Genomic DNA, 23821 nt, shown 5'->3' with positions numbered 1-23821 from the left:
GTTGGGGGCTAACCATGTCAAAAGAGGCCCTTTCTCACAGGATGTTGTACCATTGTGTTACAGACCTTGTCAGGTCAGCCACCATATATAAGCCTCAATTAGGACTCTTACATCTCTTCTTCCGCAAGTGGTGTTATCTTTATATGTGGGAATTTCATTACACTCCCTACATTCTTTCTTTCACCACATTCATCTAAAGAGTAGGAGAAGTTCCACTGTTTAGGCTCATAATGTGTCCTTTGCTTCTATCTTGGTAAACTGTTTGTTACATTTACCAGTGTGAATAAAGGAATTATAAGTTTTTAAAGAGACCTGTATTCTTCTGTTAGACCCTGAAGGCCTTAGGACCTATTCAAGCACAGGCAAAGCTGCTACAACTGTCCCCACTAGAGTTATTTTAGTTTTGGACATCTGCCATTTGACCACCTGCGCATGCATCCTTACTTTCACCAGGCATTACTGCATTTATTCTTTAGCCCACATGGTGGGCCATTTTGCCTTCTCCGTTCTGCAGGACATCATGCACAGAGTGCACATCTTTGTAGGGGGCATTACTCTGGCTTCGATTCACGGACAACAATGTCCACCCTGTGGAGTGGACAGCCAGGAAAAATATTGTTCTGTTGGTTTTGAACTGTGTCTTTGGGTATGGAGTGAATTAATGATGGATGGTGGAATAAGACAGGAAACAGAGCAGGTTCACAAAGTTATAGATGCAATAGCAGCAACCATGTGGCTTATAGCAAATTCTGTCCTGCAGTTAAACAAAGGTGCAATATGTTTGGCACTGTAGGACATTTAAAAAATGTATGCAGGACAAATGGAGCAAGAGTTAAGTGCACTGAAGCAGAAGACGCATGGTCTTTTGACAGGAAGAGCAATCTAGTGTTGCCAACATTCTCAATTAGAAAGAAAATAGTATACTGAATACAGCTGATGGTGGTTATAAACATTGTGCCACATGACAGTTGGGGTGTGACTGTTTAGTATCAATGGATTCTGGCTCACTATATGAGTGTTGAAAAGAATGTGTGTAGGAAACATTTTTTAATAAGCTAGTTAATCAAGTATGGAATCAGATATTAGTGCTGAGAGTATAGTGGAAAAGCAGTAGAAGTTACAAACATTTGTTTTTCAGACTTAAAAACTGAAGTAGGCTAATTGTATATTGCTAACAAATGACCATCCACATTAGGGTGAGTTAAACAGGGTTATCTCCTCATTGTCTTAGGCTTTACAAGAACAGGCACTAATTGATTGTTAATGAAGGGGAAACTATAGGGAGTTGTATGATAAAAATGTGTCTGATGGTGTATAATGGAAGAATTAAGAAAATGAAGCCCCTTAATATTTAAAAAAAATTGGTTCACCTGTGAAATATTCAAAATGTAATTTTACAGAGAAAAAAGCCAACTTATCTAGGACATTAATCAGCGGTGTAGCAGTGAAACCTAAGGCAAAAAGTTCTTGGGATTAGCAGAATTTTATGTTATGTATCTGTCAAAAGTGGCTGAAAATGTTTCACATAAACAAGTGTTGAAGAGGAGATTCAAGTTAAGTTGGTCTGAAGAATTGCAAAAAGACTTAAAAATTTAAAATGCTGCCAACGTTTGGTCAGGCTCTAATTTTCAGGTCCTCCGGAGTATCTCTGTCTCATTATATATAATGACACCTCAATGCCGTATGCGGAGACGTCCGTGGTGCTGAGGATTTCCACCACAGCTGTGTAGGTAAGCCAAGTACAACTGGCGGTTGTTCAAGCTTGAACTTTAAAAGAAAAAAAAAAACATTTTGGTGTGCCTTCTCTGAACTCATAGTGTTACTAACATGGCAAATCCCCAACAGGTACAAATAGCTGTTAATATGAGACAACCTCTAACAGCACATTTACTAGCAAATGGCCTAACGGCCCAGGGAGGTCCAGTCACATTTGTGGTGGATGCCCATGCAGCTTGTAGAACAGAACTCTTTTACTCTTGGGTCACATTTCCAGCAGTTGATGGGAACACAAATACATTTTTTATCAATATACACCTGCGAATGCGCCTGGACAATACAGAGTGTACACATATTTAGAGATACCTCTATCTTATCAAGAACATATTAATTGGCTTGATGGCACCCTACCCCACACAATATTACCAGTAAGGTTAGGTCCACTAAGAAATGATGGTCCTACCTGGCCTTTATTGGCCACCTATACACCACATCCTGTGGTAGTAAACTTAGCAGTAGCTGAGGTTCGTCGCTTATATATTGAGTTAATAGCAATATATAGACGAACAGTACAATTTTTGATGCAAACACTAAATACAAACCCAGCACGAGCTGCTCCAGCACATCCACATGCAGTAACGCCAGGTATAAATCCTGCAACTGTACATTCGATTATGGGTAAAGTACCCGCCAAACGAGAGGAAACTCCGTTTTGGTTAGCACAGAAAATGAATACGCTAGAGGCAGTATTTCCCCATACGGGACCTCAGGATAAACATAGAATATTAACAATGTGCTTGCCCTTCGGGATGATCCCGGGAGGAAGATTCCAACCAGGGAACCAGGACTGTATGCTGAATGCTTCGCTGCAGATGCTAACGCAGACTACAGGCCTTTGCTCAGGTATGAGGGTTGATGTCCTCTCGGGGGAACCTGAAAGGCAGAATTAGAGCTTAACATGCTGTGCTCAGATTATGACTTGGATAGGAAATAGTCCATAGATTCTAGTGACAATATGATAGCGTTATTCTTATGCTTCACTCTCCTCGTCACCATTTTAAAAATTGTCATGTTGTGTCCTCCTGGTTATTGCACCTCACGCTTTGCTATCTAAAATGCAGTTGTTTTATTAAGCCATGTCACGTAGGCTCTCATTATTCGAATGAAACTACTGGATTTTGAGCAGTAAGATCATCCACGGTGTGGGAGACTGAGTTTGACCCACTATGGGTGACACCTGACGCTCCGGCTAACTAGCAGTGCCTCGTCTCTCCCAAGAGGTAGAGACGATTGGGCAGCCGAGCGCATGACATATCATACTTCTCAGGGAAGCCGTGGTCACTCAAGTTGCATCCCGTTCTCTCATTCACATTTCGGTCTCATATATAAATGACAATAAGAAGCAGTATGAGTTTTAAAGACTTAAAGAGTTTTAAGGATTCTCCCCTTTCTTTCTTGGGAGTTTGTTGTTTTTTATCCCAGCGTTTCTTATTACCCTCAGGTGCTTGCTTGGGGATATCTTTGTTTCACTTACCCTGAAATTGAGGTTTTTGTGGTCTGGCCCCTAGGCTATCTCGACCGATACTTTAATAGGTCTCTGCTATCATTTTAGGCAGCTCTCGTTCTAGATGTTGTTGTGGAACGTCACGAAGCCGCATGTGCACTGCAAGTGCGACTGCTTCCCCTTTAAGGTTACTTAAAATGATTGAGGACACTGTAGCAAAATTGCCCATCAATTGCGTCCCCAAATCTAGGGCCGGGGCAGCCCCATATTTATCTTCAATTTGTTTCAGCACTTCCGGTAAATTGGCAAGTGTCGGTGTACTGTGTGCGGTTGTGTAGAGCGCAGCAAATACCGTGCCCCAGGTATTACAGTTTTCTACTGTAGTGACCATCCCGCCATATTACGAGCCCAGGGAATGCATTGGCAGAACACAGCCAAGTTTCCGTCCGATCTGCCACTGTTGGCGGATCACCGTGACCGGCGGAACACATCTCCAGGCTGGTGGTCGGGTTGTTTCCCATGACCGTATTACGAGGCTGCACACCGCCAGGATTTCCGGGGTGGTCTCACCACCACAAAAAGCCTGGTGGAAACGAACAACATAAAAGGGAGCACTCACCTTCAGGAACACTGGCAAGTCCATAGGCACCATGGCACATGAATCGCAAGTCTTCCCAATGTTCCTGCTGGCCATTAACCTCCAAGACCAGTGACTCTGACCAAGACACCAACCGTAAGTACACCAGTCTAGCACACACTGGAGGTAAGGACATTAGTACACACACACCACACACACAAATCACACATTCACCACACATACATGTTGAAGGAAAGCCAGGACAAGGTTGTTACCATTGACACCAACGGTGAAGTGGTGCAGATATATTAAAATGAGCTAATTAAATAGGCTGAACTATGTACAAAGAGGCCCTAGGGCCAGTCCAAAAGTACTGCAGTTCCCTGAGCACACTGGGCACAGAATGACACCCCAACTTGACTCCTGACTGCAAAGTGCTGGCCTCCATAGGGCAGGGGCATCAATGTGGCATGCAGGCACCTCAGGGGTGACGGGGTGGGGGTTGGGGGCTATGCTGGAACAGGGGTGCTTTGGTCTATTCTTGGAGCGGGGGGTCCTTTGTGGTGGATTTGGAGGGGGTTCCTTAGTCTTGCCTTTGGTAGGGGGTGGTTTAGCTAGGAGGGGGGCTTGCGCTTGGCCTTGGAAGTGGAGGGATTGAGCTTGGCCTTGGAAGTGGCAAGAGTGGGCTTGGCATTGGGTATGGGAGGGGTAACTGTGCCCTTTCTGGGGGTGGAAGTCCTAGGTGGGGGAGGGGCATGGCAAGGACTGCGAGGTGGAAGGCAGTGGTCTGGGAAGGGTAGCAGGGCGCTTGGGGGAACAGGGACTGGGCCAGTGGTGGGAACAGGGAAAACTCTTGCAAGAAATGTTTCTTAGGGGCACAAGGTAGGTCATGGGAGGAAGTTTGGGAGTGGAGGGAGATGAAATGGTTGAGAGGTGTGTACCTGGAGGTGCCTTTGGTGCAGGCGCATGGGTGGATGACATGTGTGTGCTGGGTGGGTGAGTGTGGGTGCTAATGTGTACTGGGAGGAGGGGGGAGGAGATGCAGGAAGATGGCAGGGGGATGTGTGATTGAATGTTAGGGTGGTGTCTGCAGCTAGGGTGGCTGTGCATCATGTGGGAGTGTTGATTGTCATAGTGTGTGTGCATGTGGTATGGGGTGCATGTATGGGGGTATTATATTGTGGTGACGGCAGTGACAACACAAGTGGCAGGATCTGGGGCTGAGGAAGTGGTGATTGCAGGTGTGAGTAGAGTTGTAACTATGAGGAGGGAGATGGAGGGCAGAGCCTGAAACGATCTCTGCAGGCCAGCCAGGACACTTTGAATGCCTTCCAGGAACTCTTTGGTCTGCTGCATCTGGGATGACACTCCCTGGATAGCATTCATGATGGTTGACTGCCCCATAGAGATGGACCTCAGGAGGTCAATAGCCTCCTCATTGAGGGCAGCAGGGCTGGCTGGGGCATGGGCAGCGGTGCCTCTGGGGAAGGAGATGCCCACCCTCCTGTGTCAGCGGGCACGGGCAACTGGGTGGGAAGCTACAGGGAGGGTGATGCTGGTAAAGGGGGTGGCGGACAAGGATGGTGCAGGCAAGGGCCCAGATGGGTCCGTCACCGCCAGGGAGCCTCCATCGGAGGAGGAATCTGAAGATGGTGTGGTTGATCCTGTCTCCCTGTGGCACTCCCCTCGCCCTCCGTCCCACTGGTCCCCTTGGCTCTGCTGGAATTAGCCTCCTGCGGCCTGAGGGCTGCAGCTTCCCCACTTGCTGGTGCCCCTTCTCCTTCGACAGATGATGCTGATGCACACAAAGACAGAGGTGGAGAGGGAGGGAGGGAGGTTTGGATAGAGAGAGAGACAGGGTGCAATCAGTGAATGCCAGCACCACAGTCACAAAGAGTAACTACATCCCCTGATGCCATGGCATGCCATGCCCTCACCTACACATGCTACAACAATAGAACACCATGGGGGGAACCACAGAAATGCACATGTGCACCACCAATGGTGACTCAAATGCAATTGTGTACATGAGGAGAGGCATACACGCCACACCTGCCCAGTGCCTGCCCACTTCCCATGCCCTTTGAGACACACAATACCTGGACTACCGAACCAACTGAATTCTGCATGGGTAGTTAGCATGCCAACGAGGCCATTGTCAAACTGCACAGTGACAACTTGGCCCACCTCACCTCACTACACATACAGTACCTGCCAGCAGATTGAGGACTCTACATTCACCCCGGCACAGTGGGTGGCAAGAATTGATTACAATGGCTTGACATCCCAGATGCAATGAAGCTGTTGGCATGAGCTGCCTAGCCCATCTCGGTAGTAGGTGACAACACAGATAACATATTGGAGGTAACTGCCCCTCAATTCACTGACTGCAAGGCATGGTCACACATCTATGATGCCAATCCTGCCTGGTTGTTGAATAGCCATAGTGGACATGAATATACATAGTACCCACTCTACAGCTTTCCAATAGTGCACACCCACAGCCACAATGCAACACATATTGTAAGTGAGAGTGTGTACTCACCCCCTTGTGGCTGCTGTGTTGCCCTCAAAAGCCCATCCACCACAGTGTATGCTACCACCAAAATGCTGTCATTAGGGGGGTCACGGTCCCACAGGCACCCCTCCCTCGTTGGGAGGACGTCCCCAGCTGGGCCTCCTTGGTCTTCAGGGCCCAGCGTCTCAGGCCCTCCCAACTCTTTCTGCAGTGGGTTCTCCGCTGGGCATGGAGCCCAAGGATCTGCACCTGTTTGGTGATGGCACACCATATCCTCTTCTTCTGATGGGCGCTGACCTGCATGGGTGACACAGACAGAAGGACAAATTTATGTAGCGTGGAATCACAGGGACAGCAGTGGACAGCACACATCTCAATACCACACTCACATGTCATCAATCCATGTATGCTCAGACTCCTCACCCATGTCCATTCTCCAGTCACACTGCCTCGTCTAAAGGCCTCCATCCCCATACACACCACTCACAGACAGGACAGAGACATTGGCCTCACCTGCTGCTCTTGTGCCCCATACAACTGTCCATACAAGGGTAGGATCTCATCCACCAGCTTCTCCAATTCTTCCTGGGTGAAGGCTGGGGCCCTATCTCCTGCAGGACGAGGTATCTTGGCTACCAGAGTCAGAATGCAGCAGCACATGCAGTGGAGGTCTTCTGTGCATGAGTGTCAGGAGTCAAGTGAGCATGAGCACATGAAATGGCAGTCACAGCTGCGGCAGACATCACTGACACCACTGGCGGCGATCACCATTGGCTCCTGTCTCCCATAGGCAACTATGTTAACCAATGAGGAGTTGCACAGCAGTTGCGACCGCCTACTGCCATGACGTGTTACGCCGGTGGAATGGGCTCACTTCCAGCTGTCCAGTGCATGCAGGACAGGCAGCTGCCATTTTACATGTGCAATGTGTATTGAGGGTGCATTGAAGGTGTGTCATGGATGACATTTGGTGACCTGTGCTCAACTACATCCACACAGTCAATGCTGCACATCATGATTCCTACTCCCTCTCATTCCCAGGTACGGTGTAAGGTTGAGGATGAGGAATGCTCCAGTTTACAGGCCCCTAGTCAACTTTGCCACCCTGGAAGAGCGAAACGTCATTCAGACCTATCGTCTGAACCGTCAGACCATCATGGAGCTGGTGACCCAGTTGGAGCCGGATCTGTTGCCTTCCATTCATCATCCCAATGCCATTCCACCCACAGTACAGGTGTTGTCAGTCCCCCACTTCCTTGCCTCAGGGTTGTTCCAGATTACAGTGGGCTTGGCAGCAGGGATGTCACAGCCCATGTTCAGAAATGTCCAGAAGGAGGGACTATTTGTCCTCCTAAAACATCTGCCCAGCTACATCAGGTTCCCCCAACGTGCTGATGTGGGCACTGTCAAATCTGCCTTCTATGATTTGGCACATGTACATCATGTGATAGGGGCCAGTGATGGCACTCATATTGCCCTGGTGCCACCCAGGAGGAGTGAACAAGTGTATAGGAACCATAAAAAACATCTATTTCACCAACGTGCAGGTGGTGTGTCTCGCTGACCAATATATCACACAAGTGATAGCCATGTTCCCTGGTTCTGTGCATGACTCCTACATTCTGCGGAACAGCACCATCTCACATATGATGGCACCACTACAGCGGGACCGGGCCTGGCTCATCGGTGCATATCCTTACACATGTGTGCCCCTCTGCTCTCAACACTCTTCACAAAATGCCCTATCATCCTCCCGGTCTTGACATGGCTCTTACCTCTGTGCACAAAGGTGATTTTGGTTATCCCAACCTTCCCTGGCTACAGACACCCGTGAGGCATCCGACTAGAGCTGCTGAACACCGTTTCAATGAGGCCCACAGTAGGACAAGACGAGTCACTGAGAGGACCTTTGGGCTGCTGAAGGCCAGATTCCGGTGTCACACATCTCCAGAGGTGCTCTACTCTACAAACCACAGAAGGAGTGCCAGATCATTGTTGCCTGCTGCATGCTACACAATCTGGCCTTAAGATATCACATCCCATTGCTGGATGCAGAGGAGGTGGCAGCTTTACCAGTGGCTGATAAAGGGGACATGGGAAGTGATGAGGAGGAAGATAATGAGGATGCAGCTGACTCCAGAGCAGAGCTGATACGACAGTACTTCCACTGAGATACAGGCATGTGTCAAATGTATGGTATGTGACCAGTACATCTCTCTGCCTTGTGCCATGCTACCACGTGGTATCTGTAATCACTGGAGGTATTGGGTGCAGCTCTGACTGTGGGTGGGTTGGGGGGTGGATTTCATCTGTCAATGAGTTGGGTTCTTACTGTGCACCCTACTGCTGTGTTGCTGCACTTGTGACATCGATGTGTATGACCATTGTTCCCTGAACTGCCAGATCCAGTACAATAGGTGTGCTACACTAGATGGTTTCCTTTGAATTGCATCCTATCCTGGGAGTCAACATTGGGGGGCTGTGCAACATTACTGTTCGTGGCAGTGGGAAGTACCTCACATCTGGCTCTGTTTGCTGTGATGGAGTGACTATTGGAGAGGAATGTCTTGGGTATGTGGGGTTGGTATTGCCATATGGTTTGAGACTTGACTTTCCATCTCATCCTTGGCTTCCTGTACTGACAGTGCATGTGTGTTGAGTTGGCATGTGTAACCCTATAGTGATTGCTGTCCCTGTCTTTTTCTACTTTCAGGACACTGTTGTGGTGCACTCTGGTCCCTGCCTCACCTGTTGCCTCCCTTCAACCATGTCTCCGGCCACTGCCTGCTCACTGTAATCCGTGATGCACATTGCTTCCCCTTCTGTCATTTTCACATACATTGGCAGGACAATGGGTTGACCGTCGCACATGTAAGGGCAGTATCTTTCGTACTCATGACAATTAAAGACGTAGGCAGTAACTGTGCTCAATGGTGTTTATTTGTGAGGGACAAGTGCAAGGGGTGATGAGAGGGGTCATGGCGGGTGGGATCATCAGAGTACTTAGGCCAGCTGTGGTAGTTAAAGTCCAGTATGAGAGATGACAGTGGACAATCAACAGGGTGTCTCAGTGACACACAAGGAAGAATGTTCAGGAGAGGGACACTTCCTGGTGGTGGTCTTGGCATCAGCTCCGCCTGGATGTCTGGTTGGATGTCCTCACTTGCATGAGGGCTCCTCAGCTACAGGGGGAGAAGTGCTGGTGTCCTGCGGGTCCTCTGGCAGGGTCTCTATTCCACTGGCTGCCGCTGATGTGGAGGGCTCAGATGGGATGTGGCTATTGGAGGGGGCCTGCTGGTGGGAGGTAGACTCATGCAGGATGGTGGTGAGATCCTTCAGCATCCCCGCTATGGAGGCCATGTTGGCATTGTGGGTCTGCCATTGCTGCATAGCCTCCTAATGGTGTTCCCTCTGCAGCCTCAGGCTCTCCTGCACGGAGGCGAGGATCTGGGCCATGGTGTCCTTAGTTTGGTGGCATGCAGGACTTGGGTGAGGGCCTCCTGGCCAGTCTGGTGTTGTGGCTGACCCGTCCCTTGGATGACAGATCCCCTCCCACTACCCCTAGCCCCCTGTGCCTGTGCCCCTGGCACAGTGTGCCCACTCCCAATAGCACCAGGCCCTTCATTGTCTGGGGGGGGTGTCCTTGACACTGGCCCCTGTACTGTGGGGCACACTTCTGATTGAGAGGTCCCTGGGGAACAGATTTGGGGAGGAGGGGTTGGCTGAGGTGTTGTAGCCACATGGGAGGGGGAGTCCGGTGTGTCCAGGGTGGGACTGCTGGGAGTGGACTGACCAGTCACCCCAGATGGCCCAGACAAGTAGTCCCCATCCAGATATCCACTGGGGCCTTCATCCTGGAAAGGGCTGTCTGACTCTGGCATCCTCTGCAGGGTGGCAGTGGCAGGGTTACCTATGGATGGAAAAGGGGAGAGTTTGTATGTGGATGTGTAGTTGTCATTTTCAATGTGTGGTGTATGCAGTGGATCGACTTGCTTCCCAGTAATGGCAATGACAGCTGCAGCACCGCAGACATTGATTTGGGTACGGGGATTGTGCCATGTTTCCATGTGCCTTGGTGTGTTGTGGTTCGTGGTTGGCATGTCTGTCATTGCCATGTGTTGGGATGCTGTCATAACAACCAGTAGGTTTGGGGTGTGGCATGGTTGTCCATGCAGGTATTCCACTGTGAAGTAGGACTGTGATTTTCTTCTGTGTGGGAAGTGATGCATTGTGGGAGTTGTGGTTCTTCACATTGTGATTATTATCCGTGCATTGGGGGCGGGGTGTGGGGATGGTGGGAGAGGGGTGGTGTGGCATGCTGGGGAGGGGCATGGGGTGATTGGGAGGCAGTAGTGTGGGATGTGGTGGATTGGGGAGTTGTGGGGAGGCATACTGGACATGCATGGTTGCTGCCTGGGGGGCTATTGTTGACTTACCAGAGTCGAGACCTGCGATGATACCAGTAAGGCCCTTTGGATGTATGGTGTCCAAGGCCTTCTCTTCCCAGAATGTTAACTCAAATGGAGGAGGTCAGGGCCCAACGCCAGTCTTGTTCAGGGCAATCTGGTGCCTGGATGCCATGGAATGTACCTTCCCCCTGAGGCCGATCCATCTCTTCCTGATATCCTCCTTGTGTCTGGATAGGTGCCAACTGAGGTGGCCCTGTCGACGATGCTCTGCCATAACTCTGTTTTCCTGGCCAACAATGTTTGCTGGACCTAGGCTCCCATCAGTTGTGGTTCTACTCTGTCTGTGAACTGTGGGTGCTCTGGTGTGACATGTTGTGGGGGGAAGGTGTGCTGTGCGGGTAGAATGCAGTGCTGGGTGATTAGTGGTGTGGGGATGTTTGTATGTTGGTGCTGGTGGGTTCTGGTGGCGGTGTGTGCAAAGTGTGCAGTGTGAAGGTGTAGTGTATGGGTTGTGCTTCGTGGCTTGTGTCTCTCTGGCTGATCGTGGGAGTCGCATGGAATTGTGTGTGTGTGTGGGGGGTGTTTTATAGTACTGTGAGCAGGTGTGTTGTGTGGTGTGTGTATGTGGTTCAGGTGCGGGGTATTCAAAATGTCCAATGTGGTGTTGGCCACTATTGTCAGTGCCTTTTTGTGCTGCTGTGGTGCGAACTGCCAATGGTTTACCGCCGTGCATGTGCTGCTGTGCTGAAAACTGACTCTTAATAGGGCAGTTGGAATGGTGTCGGTGTGACGGGCCGGCGGCTGGACAGTCACTTTTTTGCCGTTGGTCGGCTTGGCGGTGTTGGTTTTGTGGCTGGATTTGGACGGTTTGTTCTTTGTGACTCGTAATACCGTGGTCGCTGTACCGCCACCACTGGTGGTTTGGTGGCAGCATTCGCATAGCGGTCTTGCCCAAAGACCGCCAAACTCGTAATAAGGGCCTGAATTTCCATTTATTGCAAGTGAAATGATTGTCAATGAGGAATTTGTGCCTGCAGAGATATATTCAAAAGGTACGGGCAATATTGTTCAAGAACTTTACAGCAAATTGGAGGAAGGTGACCTTTGTGTTGTGCCACATGTTGAGTGAGTTGTTTGAAATGGTTCTAATCAAGACATTGTACTGTCAAATGACACAGATGTTATGATTGTGCTACTTAGATTTGTTGCAATGTTTATAAGTCAAGGATTGTCAGAATTATGGATATGTTATGGAACAGGCGAGAATAGACACTTAATCCTGCTTTATATTTTGTACAAGAAACTTGAGCCAGATGTGCCCAGTGTTCTTATCAAGGCACATATTCTCATGGTGATGGGGACCTTTGAGATTTAACTGCTGAACCGCTGAGTCAGAAGAAGAATGTAACTTTAAAGACATTGAAAAATACCTTGTGCATGTGTTGAAAGCAAGTTCTGATTGTCACACATTTGACGATCTTTGGTACAGTGAGCTCAAGAGATCAGCCCCGCTAAGTAACCTTCCACCGGCATCATATTCTGTGTGTGGACTCATCAAAAGAGCGTTATACTTGATAGGAAGATGTGTAAATGTTTTGGATCATGCATATGTAGAGAAAGATCTGTGTGAATTTGGTTGGGAAGCTATTGATGGGGTGCTAAAATTATTGAAGTCCCTGCCCACAGAACTTACATGTACACCTATGCTACAAAAAGATGTCCCTGCCGATATGCTCTTCTCAAATGTTCAACATTATGCAAATGCACCATGAGCGATTGCCCTAAATAATAAATAAAGGGAACTATGAAAGTGTTTCTAAAACAGGAGTGATAAACATTATTTTTTTTCAAATTCAGATCATAAACATTGTTTGAGGTATACATAAAAGTATTAAAAACCATTATTAATAGTTTCATTTCTATATATGTTTCTTCTTCCTCTATTATAGCTGTTATTTTGGAAAGAGTGGTGTTGAGTCACTGATGTGCCATGTTATGCAGGTCTGATTGTCCTACATAATCATATTTGAAGAACTAGCCTTCTCATGACAGGAGACTGGGTTTTCGATTGAAGTGGGTCAAGACTCTTCCTAAGCAACAACCACAATTCCTGTCAGGGTGAACCTTACAAGTCACTAAATTAACCTATACTTAACCTCTAGCAGCTTCGCACAAAAACAGTCAGGCTTAACTTAGAGACAAAGTGTAAAGTATTTATGCATCACTTAAACTGTAACAAAGTGAAAGCACAACACACAAATAATCCCAGACCAATTTAGAAAAATAGAGCACATTTTAAGAAATACAATTACATCATAATGACAAACATCGAATCAGTAGAACTGACATATACAACTTTAAAATTTCAAGCAGATATGCCTCCTAAAAGCACCAAGCGCTACTTGTGATCATCTAGTCGCACTACACCGGGGAAAGTCACAAGTTCAGGCTGACCACAATGGAGCATAGGCAGGATACAGGTACCAGGTAAGTCCCACTGAAAAAAGTGCCACCTTCTTAAGCCCTGCACGAAGAGTTCTCTTCATGGTAAAGGAGGCCGCGAGAAGCAGGGAGAGTTTTGTGGATGGTTGTTGCTGTAGTGCAAAAAGCAGGCCTGACGTCACAGGCGGTGGTGGCTGTAGCATGAATATCTGGTATGGCTTCACAGGTTCACAGGCTTTGATGGAGTTTCATGTTGGGGGCCCTGCAAACTGTTGTTGCTATAGTGGGAAGTGCAGATCTCCTATAGATAGTCATCGTTGGGGGTCGCTGCATAGTGAAAAGTCAGGTTCACTGAAGCTTCACTTTGACACTTGTCAAGAGCTGCAGACTATTGGCATGAACGGGCCCATTTGCAGTTGAGAGGAGTGTAGAACTTCAGGATTTCACCTTTTTTTGAAGAGAAGCACACTATTTTGCCAGCCAAGGGGCCAGGACCTGTGGAGGCATCTCTTCGGGATTCACTCTAACAGAGGACAGCAGGGCCATGCAGGTCCAGGTGCAGATCAGGCAGGTCCAGTTGCAGCAGATTTTCTTGGCAGTTGCAGGGAGGCCTCTAGAGCTTGTTGTATTGCTGTTTCTCAGAACGGTAGGTCAGCCAGCTGAACCTTAGAGACACTCAAGTTAGCCTGGGATGAAGGGAGCAGGTCCAGGTGTTGTTCCCGCAGAGCAGGGCAGGCCTCAAGCAGCAGAGCAGTCCCATGATAGCAGCAGGACAGTCATCAAAAGATCAAGGCAGCCATCAAGCAGCAGGGAAGTCCGCTGGGGAACAAGACAGTCCTTCTGTATTCCACAGTCCCAGAATGTACTGAAGAGTGATCCACTATTCATACCTGGTGGCAGCCTTTCAAGTGGGGGACACACTCTGGCTACTTTTACATCTGGTTTTAGAAAGTTCTTCCCTTCCCCTGTCAAGGCTCCAAGTAGTCTAGGGTGACAAAACACTGGTGTCAAGGTTCCTTCCTGAGTGTGCTGGAGGCTGTCTTTTGAAATGTAAGCAGGGAAGGGGATAACTCCACCCCTCCCATCCTGGCAGAATGGCCATCCTGCCAGCATTTAGTTCCCCTTTGTGTCACTGTCTAAGTGAAATATACAAAGGTGAACTTGTGAACTATTCACAGTCATGTGACCCAGGATACAGGCTGCAAATGCCTAATAGTTAGAACAGGACACTGTCAAATTTTCTGTGTCAATTTTAGAATTGTGACTTAAAATCTGACTTTACTGTTAAAGAGGATTTTAACTTAAAATTCTTTTGAGACCAAACATGCCATTTCTACTTGTTCCCAATCAAAGGTTAGCACTTATTAACTGTAATAAGTAAACCAAATTCATCCTATGGGAGAGGAATGCCTCACCTTAGTACAACATTAATTTGTGTTTTTTACTACCAAGATATGTAAAAATTACAAACATGTTCTATCTTTTAAATACAATGCACCTTGCACAATGGGCTGTTCAGGGCCTACCTTGGGGGTGGCTTATATGTTCTAAAACTGAAGGTTTAGGTCTGGCAAAAGATTTATTTTTCTAAGTTGAATTGGATGATTAAAAGTGCGCACAGGCAGGCTTCAGTGGCAGGCTGGAGACATGTTTTAAAGGGGTACTCAGTTGGTGGTGCAATAAGTGCTGCAGGCCCACTAATAGCATTTAATTTACAGGCCCAGTGAATATGTAGCACCACTTTAAAGGGGACTTATACGTAAACTAAAGGTGTCAATTGAGACTAAGACAACTTTACCCCTGTTTAAGGGAGAGGGACCAAGCACTCCAGCACTGGTTAAAAGTGTAGCAGTGCTAAAGTGCACAGAGTCCTAATGCCAGCAAAAACAAAATTCAGAAAACAGGATGAATAAAGGCAAAACGTTTGTGGGAGACCCTGCAGTGAGTGCAAGTCCAACAAATACAATAAAAATGAATGTACATTTAGCCATATTTAGTTATTATCCTCACCTCTTTGAAGTACTTTTGGGTAGAAGAGCAGTTTAAGGCATTGTCCTCACAACACGATGAAGGAACAGCAGATTGCCAGTCAGATACATTATACACACCACAGCATTTTAGCTGAAACAAGAACATGGTGCAAGGTTATGGTAAGTAAACAATTGTCACAGAAGGGACTGCATTCAACTCACTAAAGTTTCAGAAAAAAACATAGGGCCTTATTACAACTTTGGAGGACGGTGTTAATCCGTCCCAAATGTGACGGATATACCACCTACCGTATTACGAGTCCATTATATCCTATGGAACTCGTTATACGGTAGGTGGTATATCCGTCACATTTGGGACGTATTAACACCGTCCTCCAAAGTTGTAATAAGGCCCATAGTGTACTTTAACTAAATGTAATTAAAGCTGATTCCGTGCTGTGAAAGGGTCTAAAGCCCATCTGGGAGGGATGGAGAATGTTATTATTTTCCAGGAAGGAGGAAAGATGAGTGTTCACATGTTTTTCAAGTATCTTAGCAAGGGCTGGCCGCAAAGAGATAGGTCTATATTTGTTAAATGTAAGTAATAGATGGCACTTTATGTAAATGTGTTTTCTGAATGGGTAAATGTTGGTATTGGTTGAGAGTGCTATCAATTAATGAGTTAAATGTGAGTGGTAAATTAGTGTGCAAACCAAATAGCTAATGGCTTTTAGTGAAGAAATCTGTACATCACCTGACAACTATCGGCATCTAGATAGGAGTCCTAATTTTCAAATGGCCAATAATATTTAAGGTTATCCAATAAAGGTTTCATTGCAATTAAATCCATATTGCTAGCAAAGAGTCCTTACGCGACAATGTTATTCAAAGGAAATTCGAACAACAAGAGGACCCTGGATGATTTCCACTGGGGCCATGAATGGGTAGTTGACTTTGTCATATTTACCATTTTTAGCAAAGATTATGCCTAAGGGTACATTCTCAGGCGGCACTGGTGGCTTTCCTCTTGAAAGTGTCAGGTTCAATGCATTATTGCTGTTGAGGCACTGCCACTCTAACTGCGCAGGATGGGCAGCCTTGTATGAACACGGTTGTTTAAGAGAAGGCGGCTGGGTGGTAAGGGCAGGGCTTAGAGATTAGTGATACGTGGTTCTCAAGGAGGCAACCAAATAGGCAGACTATATGATGGTACACTATGTTAACTGGCTCATGGAAATTATATATGGAATTTTATATCTGCCATCGATGTACACTTGTTGTCATTACTGTCTCCTCCTGTGGACTCGGTCTATGATAGGTCGCACCCTGATAACTGTATTCATGTCAGGTAGATTAAGCATCAGAAGACATGTTTGTTGGTTTCTAGACTACAGTGATACAGTTGCCATTTCCCGGGTAGCTTGCGTGTACTTTGGCCCTTCAGTGGGGCAACGTGGTTTCTTTGTGCTATGAGAAAGTGTTTACTAGGGCTCTGATTTGCCCTCTTCTCTTTATCTGTGTTGTAGAATTTGTTACTGTTAAGTGGCAAATGTTTGGAATCTTCTGGTGCTGATAGGTATTTACATGGTGCAGTCCTAGCAAGAGAGGGACTAAACGCTGTGTTCACATGAGAGCCCATAAGAAGAATGGACCACTAATCGAGATTGAAACAAGGTTGAAAATTTCTAACGAAATGATGCGGCCTACTGGTCTATTCAAGACAAATAAACAAAGTTAGAAATGTTGCAGCTATTCGGCTGTTGAGGTGAGCAGGACCTATGGAGAAGTTTAAGGACACAGATTTCAGGGGTTCGCTCCTTTCGTCTCTCATAATGGTGGCTGATATTAGGCTAGGTGTGCCCTGTTCGGGCCATGCCTAGTTGCCTAGCAACTGGAATGCTTCACTTTGTCAGAGCCAAATTCAAAACTGTTATTAGGCTACCTCCCCTGACAAACAATAGTGACAAGGCCTGTCTCTTATTACTCTATCGACTTGACTCCTCCTGTGATTTTACTACAAATGCTTCATTTTAGATAGAGGAGTCCATCGCTTTTTGGTATGTAAATTAGCTTTAACTTTATTCACAAGTATTTTCACTTTTGCTCACATAAGGGGAAATAATACATGCATTTTTCCAGAGGTCAAGGAATGTTGTGTTAAGGAAACGCTCGTGGCAGACACTGGGTCAACGTTAAAGTGAGAACTTGTCAGTTTACATTTTACTTTCATTTCCAAAACCTACAACCTAGATGCTATTCATTTGTAGTTAATGTATTAAGAAGTCTTCGCCATAATAAAATTTTCTTTTAAGGCTCCATAACCTGAATGTATTTGTATTTTATAGAACTGCAATGTTTAGCTGACGATTCTTAGCTTTTGTATTAATGTAATAAAATGAAATTGTCAAGGCCATTACTAAGAATACACCTATTTATGAACCCTAAATGATGACATATTAGATATAAATAATGTTCTCACAATGCCTAGTTCATGGCAATGGCGAAAAAGCAGCGCTTAAGCACTGATATTATTGTTCTTCAATTTGTGACACCCACTCCCTCATAACCTGGTGGAGTTCTAAATTGCGTGGATGAACACTGTATCATTGTGCCATTGTGAAGTGCTAGTTTCTTACAGTCTTGGTTGTGTTTTTAAATACAGTCAAAAGTAATTTGTAATTAAACTAACTACAAAGCACTCCCTATTGTTTTATGGTGCAGATCAATGCTTCCATTTATATGGCCGTAAAATGGCTAAATAGCTCGCGCACACTCTTGCCGAGGCTGTGGAGAAGCGATAGCCAGAGATAGGAGAAAGATGCCCTAACACCCTCAGATGTAAAAGAAAATAACAATATTCAGCGTAGGTCTGAGTGCAATACAAATAAGAGCTCTTAGCAAGTCTGGTTTTATCAGAAGCAGAACTTTGCATGAATCTGGTTGTAACCACGAGGAGAACTATGGGAGAGTTAGGGTATTTTTGGGGGTTCAGCACTGGGTCATCCTGGTAAAAAAGGGCTGGGACTTCGATTGTCTCAAGGAGTCCTGTCGCTGGTGGAACTGTGATGTGCCTAGGAACTCTGTCAACCCATGACCTTGCTCTGGCATACTCTTAGACTGCCATGCCCTTTAGTCCCCAAAGGCGGGGCCAGCCTTAGCACTAGTGGTGCACTTTGAGACAATGGGCCTGATTACAACTTTGGAGGAGGTGGTAATCCGTCCCAAATGTGACGGATATACCACCTGCCGTATTACGAGTTCCATAGGATATAATGGACTCGTAATACGGCTGGTGGTATATCCGTCACTTTACCGTCACTCTTGGGACGGATTAACACCTTCCTCCAAAGTTGTAATCAGGCCCAATGTTTGTTGGCGCCCTCCAATGAGCACCTTTGCCACATATTCCCTCACTACTTCCCTTCAAGACTCTATAACCACTCTCTCTCAGATTAATTTAGTTTCATAGCACCACTCACAACAGTGTAGGGTGTCAGAACACTTTACATTGCACACAGAGACAATCATACGTGTGTCAATCAGTGTATAGGAAATGTCACAGAAGACAGAGCACTACAAGATGTGGAAGCCACAGGTCATCCATACTGGTAGGCTGTATAGTTTGAGAGCGCTAGGTCTCTAGAAGCATAAACGCAGAATTCAAAATGTAATACCATGTTTGAGGGTTCTCTGTAATAATAATCATTGATTTATACCCATATGAGCCCTTTATTGCAACATTAGGATAATGAAATAGTGGGAAGAAAATAATAATGCTCTTATCTATACCTTGTGAAATGTAAGCAGTTCTTTGATGACAGTTAATAGTTGCTGTTCTATATTAGGATTTTAACTTATAAACTGCAAGTAACAAAAGGACCTCTCCAACAAAAGCAGTAACCCACGGACCTATTTGTGTTATATGCACTTTGCCATCTGCATGGTACAAGCTATTTCCAGCTGGAATATTAACCTCCTGTACTACCTTGCCTTAAAATAGCTGGAAGCAAGGAACGCTGCAGTAGAGTTTTTGCAAACTTTGTGCCCCCTCCCAAAGTCAGAACCCAGTGCGCTGCCACCAGTCACACTGCTATAAAGCCGGCACTGCCCAAAGGTCTTTTCAGTTTCCAGGAGGAGGTCCTTTAGCAGTCAAGGCAAGGTCTGATTAGCCATTTGGCTGTTCGGATATTTCCTCAGTAGGCTGCATGGCAGGGGTCTGCTGTCAGAGATGGATTGGATAATTCCAGTGGCCCCGTCCTCCTGCACTCTGGGGCTGGTTTGAACATTTTGCAAGGTCTGATTATCGTTTACAGTCCTAAACTGATCAGGGTCCTCCATAAGGAAAATCTAAGCTCTCAAATACACCCATATTAAAGTGATAAGGCCAAGGCCCCAAAGGTAATTCTTGTGCTGAGACCGACAACACTCACTTCGCACACACAGAGTACAGCATACGCCTAGCTCTTCCTTACTTCATGACAAGAGATCCAAACTTTGAGTCCCCTGCACTCCCAACGGAGCACAGTAGCACACACACTAGGGAAGAGAATTAACCATAGGCAAAGGCAACACTCATGGCAGGCTTTTCTTGCCTATAGATTAGGTGATATTCTCTCTACTTACCTTTTGCTGGATGGAATTCCACAGTATCAGCGTGTCGTTTTTCTGCAGCTTGATGCCTTCCTGGAGTTCTTTTCCTAAATATTTTTCGAACTGTTCAACCAAATAAGACACAGTTTTATCGGTTAGGTAGAAAAGGTGATTGTTTTGGTAATGTTAAATTTGTGCACCTACAGAGCTGATTCTTAAGCATACTAAAAAAACATATGCAGCTCCGTCATAAGTCTGAACAATCAGTAAAAAAAAAGTTCAGCAAACCTTGCATTGTTAGGCAGATAATTCTTTGAAGTATGCAACAAATAAGCAGTGCATGGCAGGGGTGCAACAAATAAGCAGTGCATGGCAGGGGTGCAAGTTATAACTGATGAATTTCAATGGTTGTTTTAGTTCAAAACGTTAATGTTTCAGTGACAAATTCACCTAACTATAACATTACCTTAACCTTTGTTTTTTTCAGTGACTATACATTCACTGAAAAAAAAGGTTACATGGATGTTATAGTTAAGAAATAGAATTTAAAAACCTTAGAAATTTGCTAAAAAAACAAAGGTTACAGAGATGTCATGGTTAGGTTCACATTTTACACACAAAACCATGGAAATTCAGCAGTTAGAGTCATCTCAAATAACTGTAACTGATGCTCTAAGGTAGCTATAACTCGTGACCCTTCCATGCAGTTCTCTCATTAATAATTTTACAGCAAATATTGCAGAGATATTATCAGTGGTGTCATAGAAGATGTTATGGGTGTTGTAATATGTGGGGTAATTGGCAGTGCAGGGTCCACCCCGTGCAGGCACCCAACCCAGCACCACTCCCCACCCTTTGCAAACATAAGCCACTGGGACAATATTGCCAGGGGCATGACCAATTAAAAATGTGGTGGGGGTGTGCCCGGACCCAGTCCCTGGGACAATTTTGTCCCGAGGGACCCGGGCAATAACTGAAAGGGGCCTTTTGTTATTTAGCAAATTTCTAAGGTTTTTTAAAATTATTTTCCTAACTATGACATCCCTGTGACCTTTGTTTTTGTTTCAGTAAATTTCTAGGGCTTTTTAACGATATGTAATATTTAATTACCTTACGTTAATCCAACCCCACTGCGCATGACCTTTGGAATTACACCAAATTCGGCAGAAAGCTAGATCTTGGGCTAAAAAGAGTCCTTTTTGTAATTTGGTGTAGATTTATTCAATAGTTTCGGAGTTTTGTATAGGAAAACAAATATAGATATCTAGGGACGTGAATGCTTCGCCGATTTACCCGCAGGGGATTCCCGGGTACCCATGGGTTCCCTGCTGATTCGAGCGAAAAACAAGGCCCTGATTGGCTGGCTGCACCCTGAAAGGAAAGCTGGGCTGCCATTTTGTTTCCTGGCTGGGCCCGGGGGAGAAAACATAAATAAAAACACACATAAGGGGTCAGGACAGATGTACCCTGGCCCTATAGGACACATGAACGGATCTATGAGAGACCCCTTATGGGCAAACAATTTACCATTTTTTTTGTGTGCTATCCGCGGATCCACACCAGCGCACAGCGCAACCCCCAGTGTAAATCTGCAATGGATCAGCGGATTCGAACCCCAATGAGAAAAACTCACAAACCATAACCCTGCTGTGCATGGTCAAAGGGTGTGCACAGCATGGGGTTGGGTGTATGCAGGAGGGTTGGTTGCAAGGCCTGGCCTTTGGCTGTGTGCAGTGGTAGTTGTATTAATGTACGGTATTATATATTACTTTACGTTAACAAAACTATCGAAAATCAATGAAAATACCAAAGGTTACAGGGACGTTATCGTTAGGTTCATGGTTTACTCACAAAACCATAGAAATTCAACAGTTACAGTTATACTTATAACTCGTGCTGTTAGGTACCTTTAGGCAACAAGTTATAGTTAATTATAATTATAACTATAACTATGACTGCAAAATTTCTATGGTTTTGTGTGGGCAAACGTGAACCTAACTATGACACCCTGAACACTTTAAGCACTTTGTTTTTTCGGGGAAAATATATACATACATGTGCAAATATACATATATATATATATTTTACCTACTAGTAGTCGCCGGTAGGTAGTTATAGTGAGTTCCTATTTTCCATAGGAAAGGGTTTTTTGTTTTGCCAATAACTTTGACTCCGTTTAAGGAATCTTCACAAAGTGTTCAAAACTAGTACAACAGTCAGTTCAGCTACTGTGGTGAAAGTTTCAGTGTTATCCGTGAAGTGGGGGCTGAGAAAAAAGAAGGGTCCCAAAATGAGCTTTCCCACATTCATTTTCCCATAGGGTCTTAAGATACAACTACAGTCTTAACCCCTGAACGGAATTACACAAAATTTGGCAGGAAGCTACATCTTGGTGCGTAGATCATGTTTTTTGTTATTTGGTGTAAATCCATTCAGAAATTTTGGAGCTATTGATGGAAAAAGAAATATAGATATCTGAGTGGAGCCTAAGCGCAGATCTCATGGTGAGATTTGACTGGCTGTCAGCTAACCAGGTCCTGGCATCCTTCTTGGGACCACTATAAATGATAGAACCCCACTGAAATGCACTGTAGTGAAAGGCAGGGTTTGATGGTCACAAAAAAAGGATAACGTATAAAGAGTGATAACAGATTTTAGCTACGATATAAATCATTTGTTGATGATACCATACTACTTTTAGGAATTCTGGTGTGTTCTAAGGTGATTTTTACCCATTGAAAAAGTCTTCAGCTGGGATTTAATGAATCATATTTGATAGAAAACTGTTTTCTCTTGATTTTCCCATGGAGGTTATGGAAGGTGCTCCAGAAGCTAAAATGAGAGCATATTTTCTGTAAATTCACACTGTCTTTCTCAGCCATATGAGAATAAAGTCTGACATTTTCAGTAAAACATGTATTCTATGTCAGGAAAGGAGGCTTCGAATTATGCTTCTCTGTCCTTTCCTGTTTATTATTCTCCAAAATATAGTAGCCAATAAAAAAAAGTAACTCTTTTAAAACTAGAATACTCATAGTGTCCAAACATTACTCCACCACCTCAGTACCAATCACGGCACACCACAATGTATAAAGCAACGAGGAACCATAAATCATCCTCTTTCTTTGCTGCGCCGCATCAACAGATCAGTACTGTTTTCACTTTATTGCATTATCTTGACTTATTCTGCAGTTTTCTCACAATTGCTTCACGCACGCTTTCAGTTCGGCGATAGGGCCTCACTGGGTGACGCGGCAGAGCGATTATTCATTCAGTGCTCCCCCATGTTCACCTGCGCTATCTTGCAGCCGCATTTGTCTGTTGCACCCTCTTTTTGGCTCGCTGCCCCAGCGTGCAAGTGAAGCACCGCGGATCAGTTTCACGTTTGAAAGTGACAAGCGAGCTCACGCCATGACTCAGCAAGCTTGGAGTCAACTCCCACTGTAAGTTTCGCAGTAGAGCAAAGCGTCCCTCCTACACCCATGTGCCTGGCTGTAATTGGGCTAGTACAGGCTCAGTCCTGAGGGGGGTGATAATCATTATTATTAACTTTCTTCATAGGAAGTTATTAAGCCTCCCAACCAGCCCATTGATCTGGGTCCCCCGCCCCATATTACAAACAGCACAGAAGTGTCTTTCCAAAGCTTTGTGGGTGTTTACTATGGCAGACAGGCAGACCTCCGAAGAGGCAGCGCTTTACCAGGAGCAAGAAGATCTGCTCCTGGTGGGGAACATTGTGCATGCATTAGGCGCCTTAGTATCCCAGTTAGTCAACAGGGCCCTAGCAGTAGCACAACAGCCATTTGCCAGGCAACTAAAGAGGTACGCTATGACAGTACCCCATATGGGCAGCCCAGTCCAACTTCCTCTGCTCCCCGGGCAGACTTCCAGGTTCCCCTCCCCACAGATTAGCCCCACGCAGCTACCTTGGCCCGACTTTCCCAGATTATAACCACAGACCACTAATATTCGGCACAACCCTCCACCAGTACCCAGGCTATTCCTCTCTCTCCTCCTGATAATGCATCAAATGAAATGACTCTTGCTCCCCTCACACTGACTCGGACAATGACACTTTTCAACTTCCAAAACAAC

The 23821-nt window shown here is 45.7% G+C and overlaps 1 protein-coding gene across 3 annotated transcripts in view; it reads right to left on the bottom strand.

Moving 5' to 3' along the window:
* The window catches only part of CD53 (CD53 molecule), a 282909-nt gene that overhangs the window by 32604 nt on the left and 226484 nt on the right, over positions 1-23821 (bottom strand). For all 3 annotated transcript variants that reach the window (XM_069238988.1, XM_069238987.1, XM_069238989.1), the window contains exons 5-6: positions 19760-19849; positions 15177-15287 (exon numbers count right to left, since the gene is read on the bottom strand). In XM_069238988.1, coding sequence (XP_069095089.1) covers positions 15177-15287; positions 19760-19849 — 201 coding nt within the window. The remainder of the gene's footprint in view (positions 1-15176; positions 15288-19759; positions 19850-23821) is intronic.

Source organism: Pleurodeles waltl, chromosome 6, assembly GCF_031143425.1.
Source record: "Pleurodeles waltl isolate 20211129_DDA chromosome 6, aPleWal1.hap1.20221129, whole genome shotgun sequence".
NCBI lineage: Eukaryota > Metazoa > Chordata > Amphibia > Caudata > Salamandridae > Pleurodeles > Pleurodeles waltl.
The sequence above is the reverse complement of the archived record's forward strand: the minus strand, read 5'-3'. Positions and strand labels throughout refer to the sequence as shown.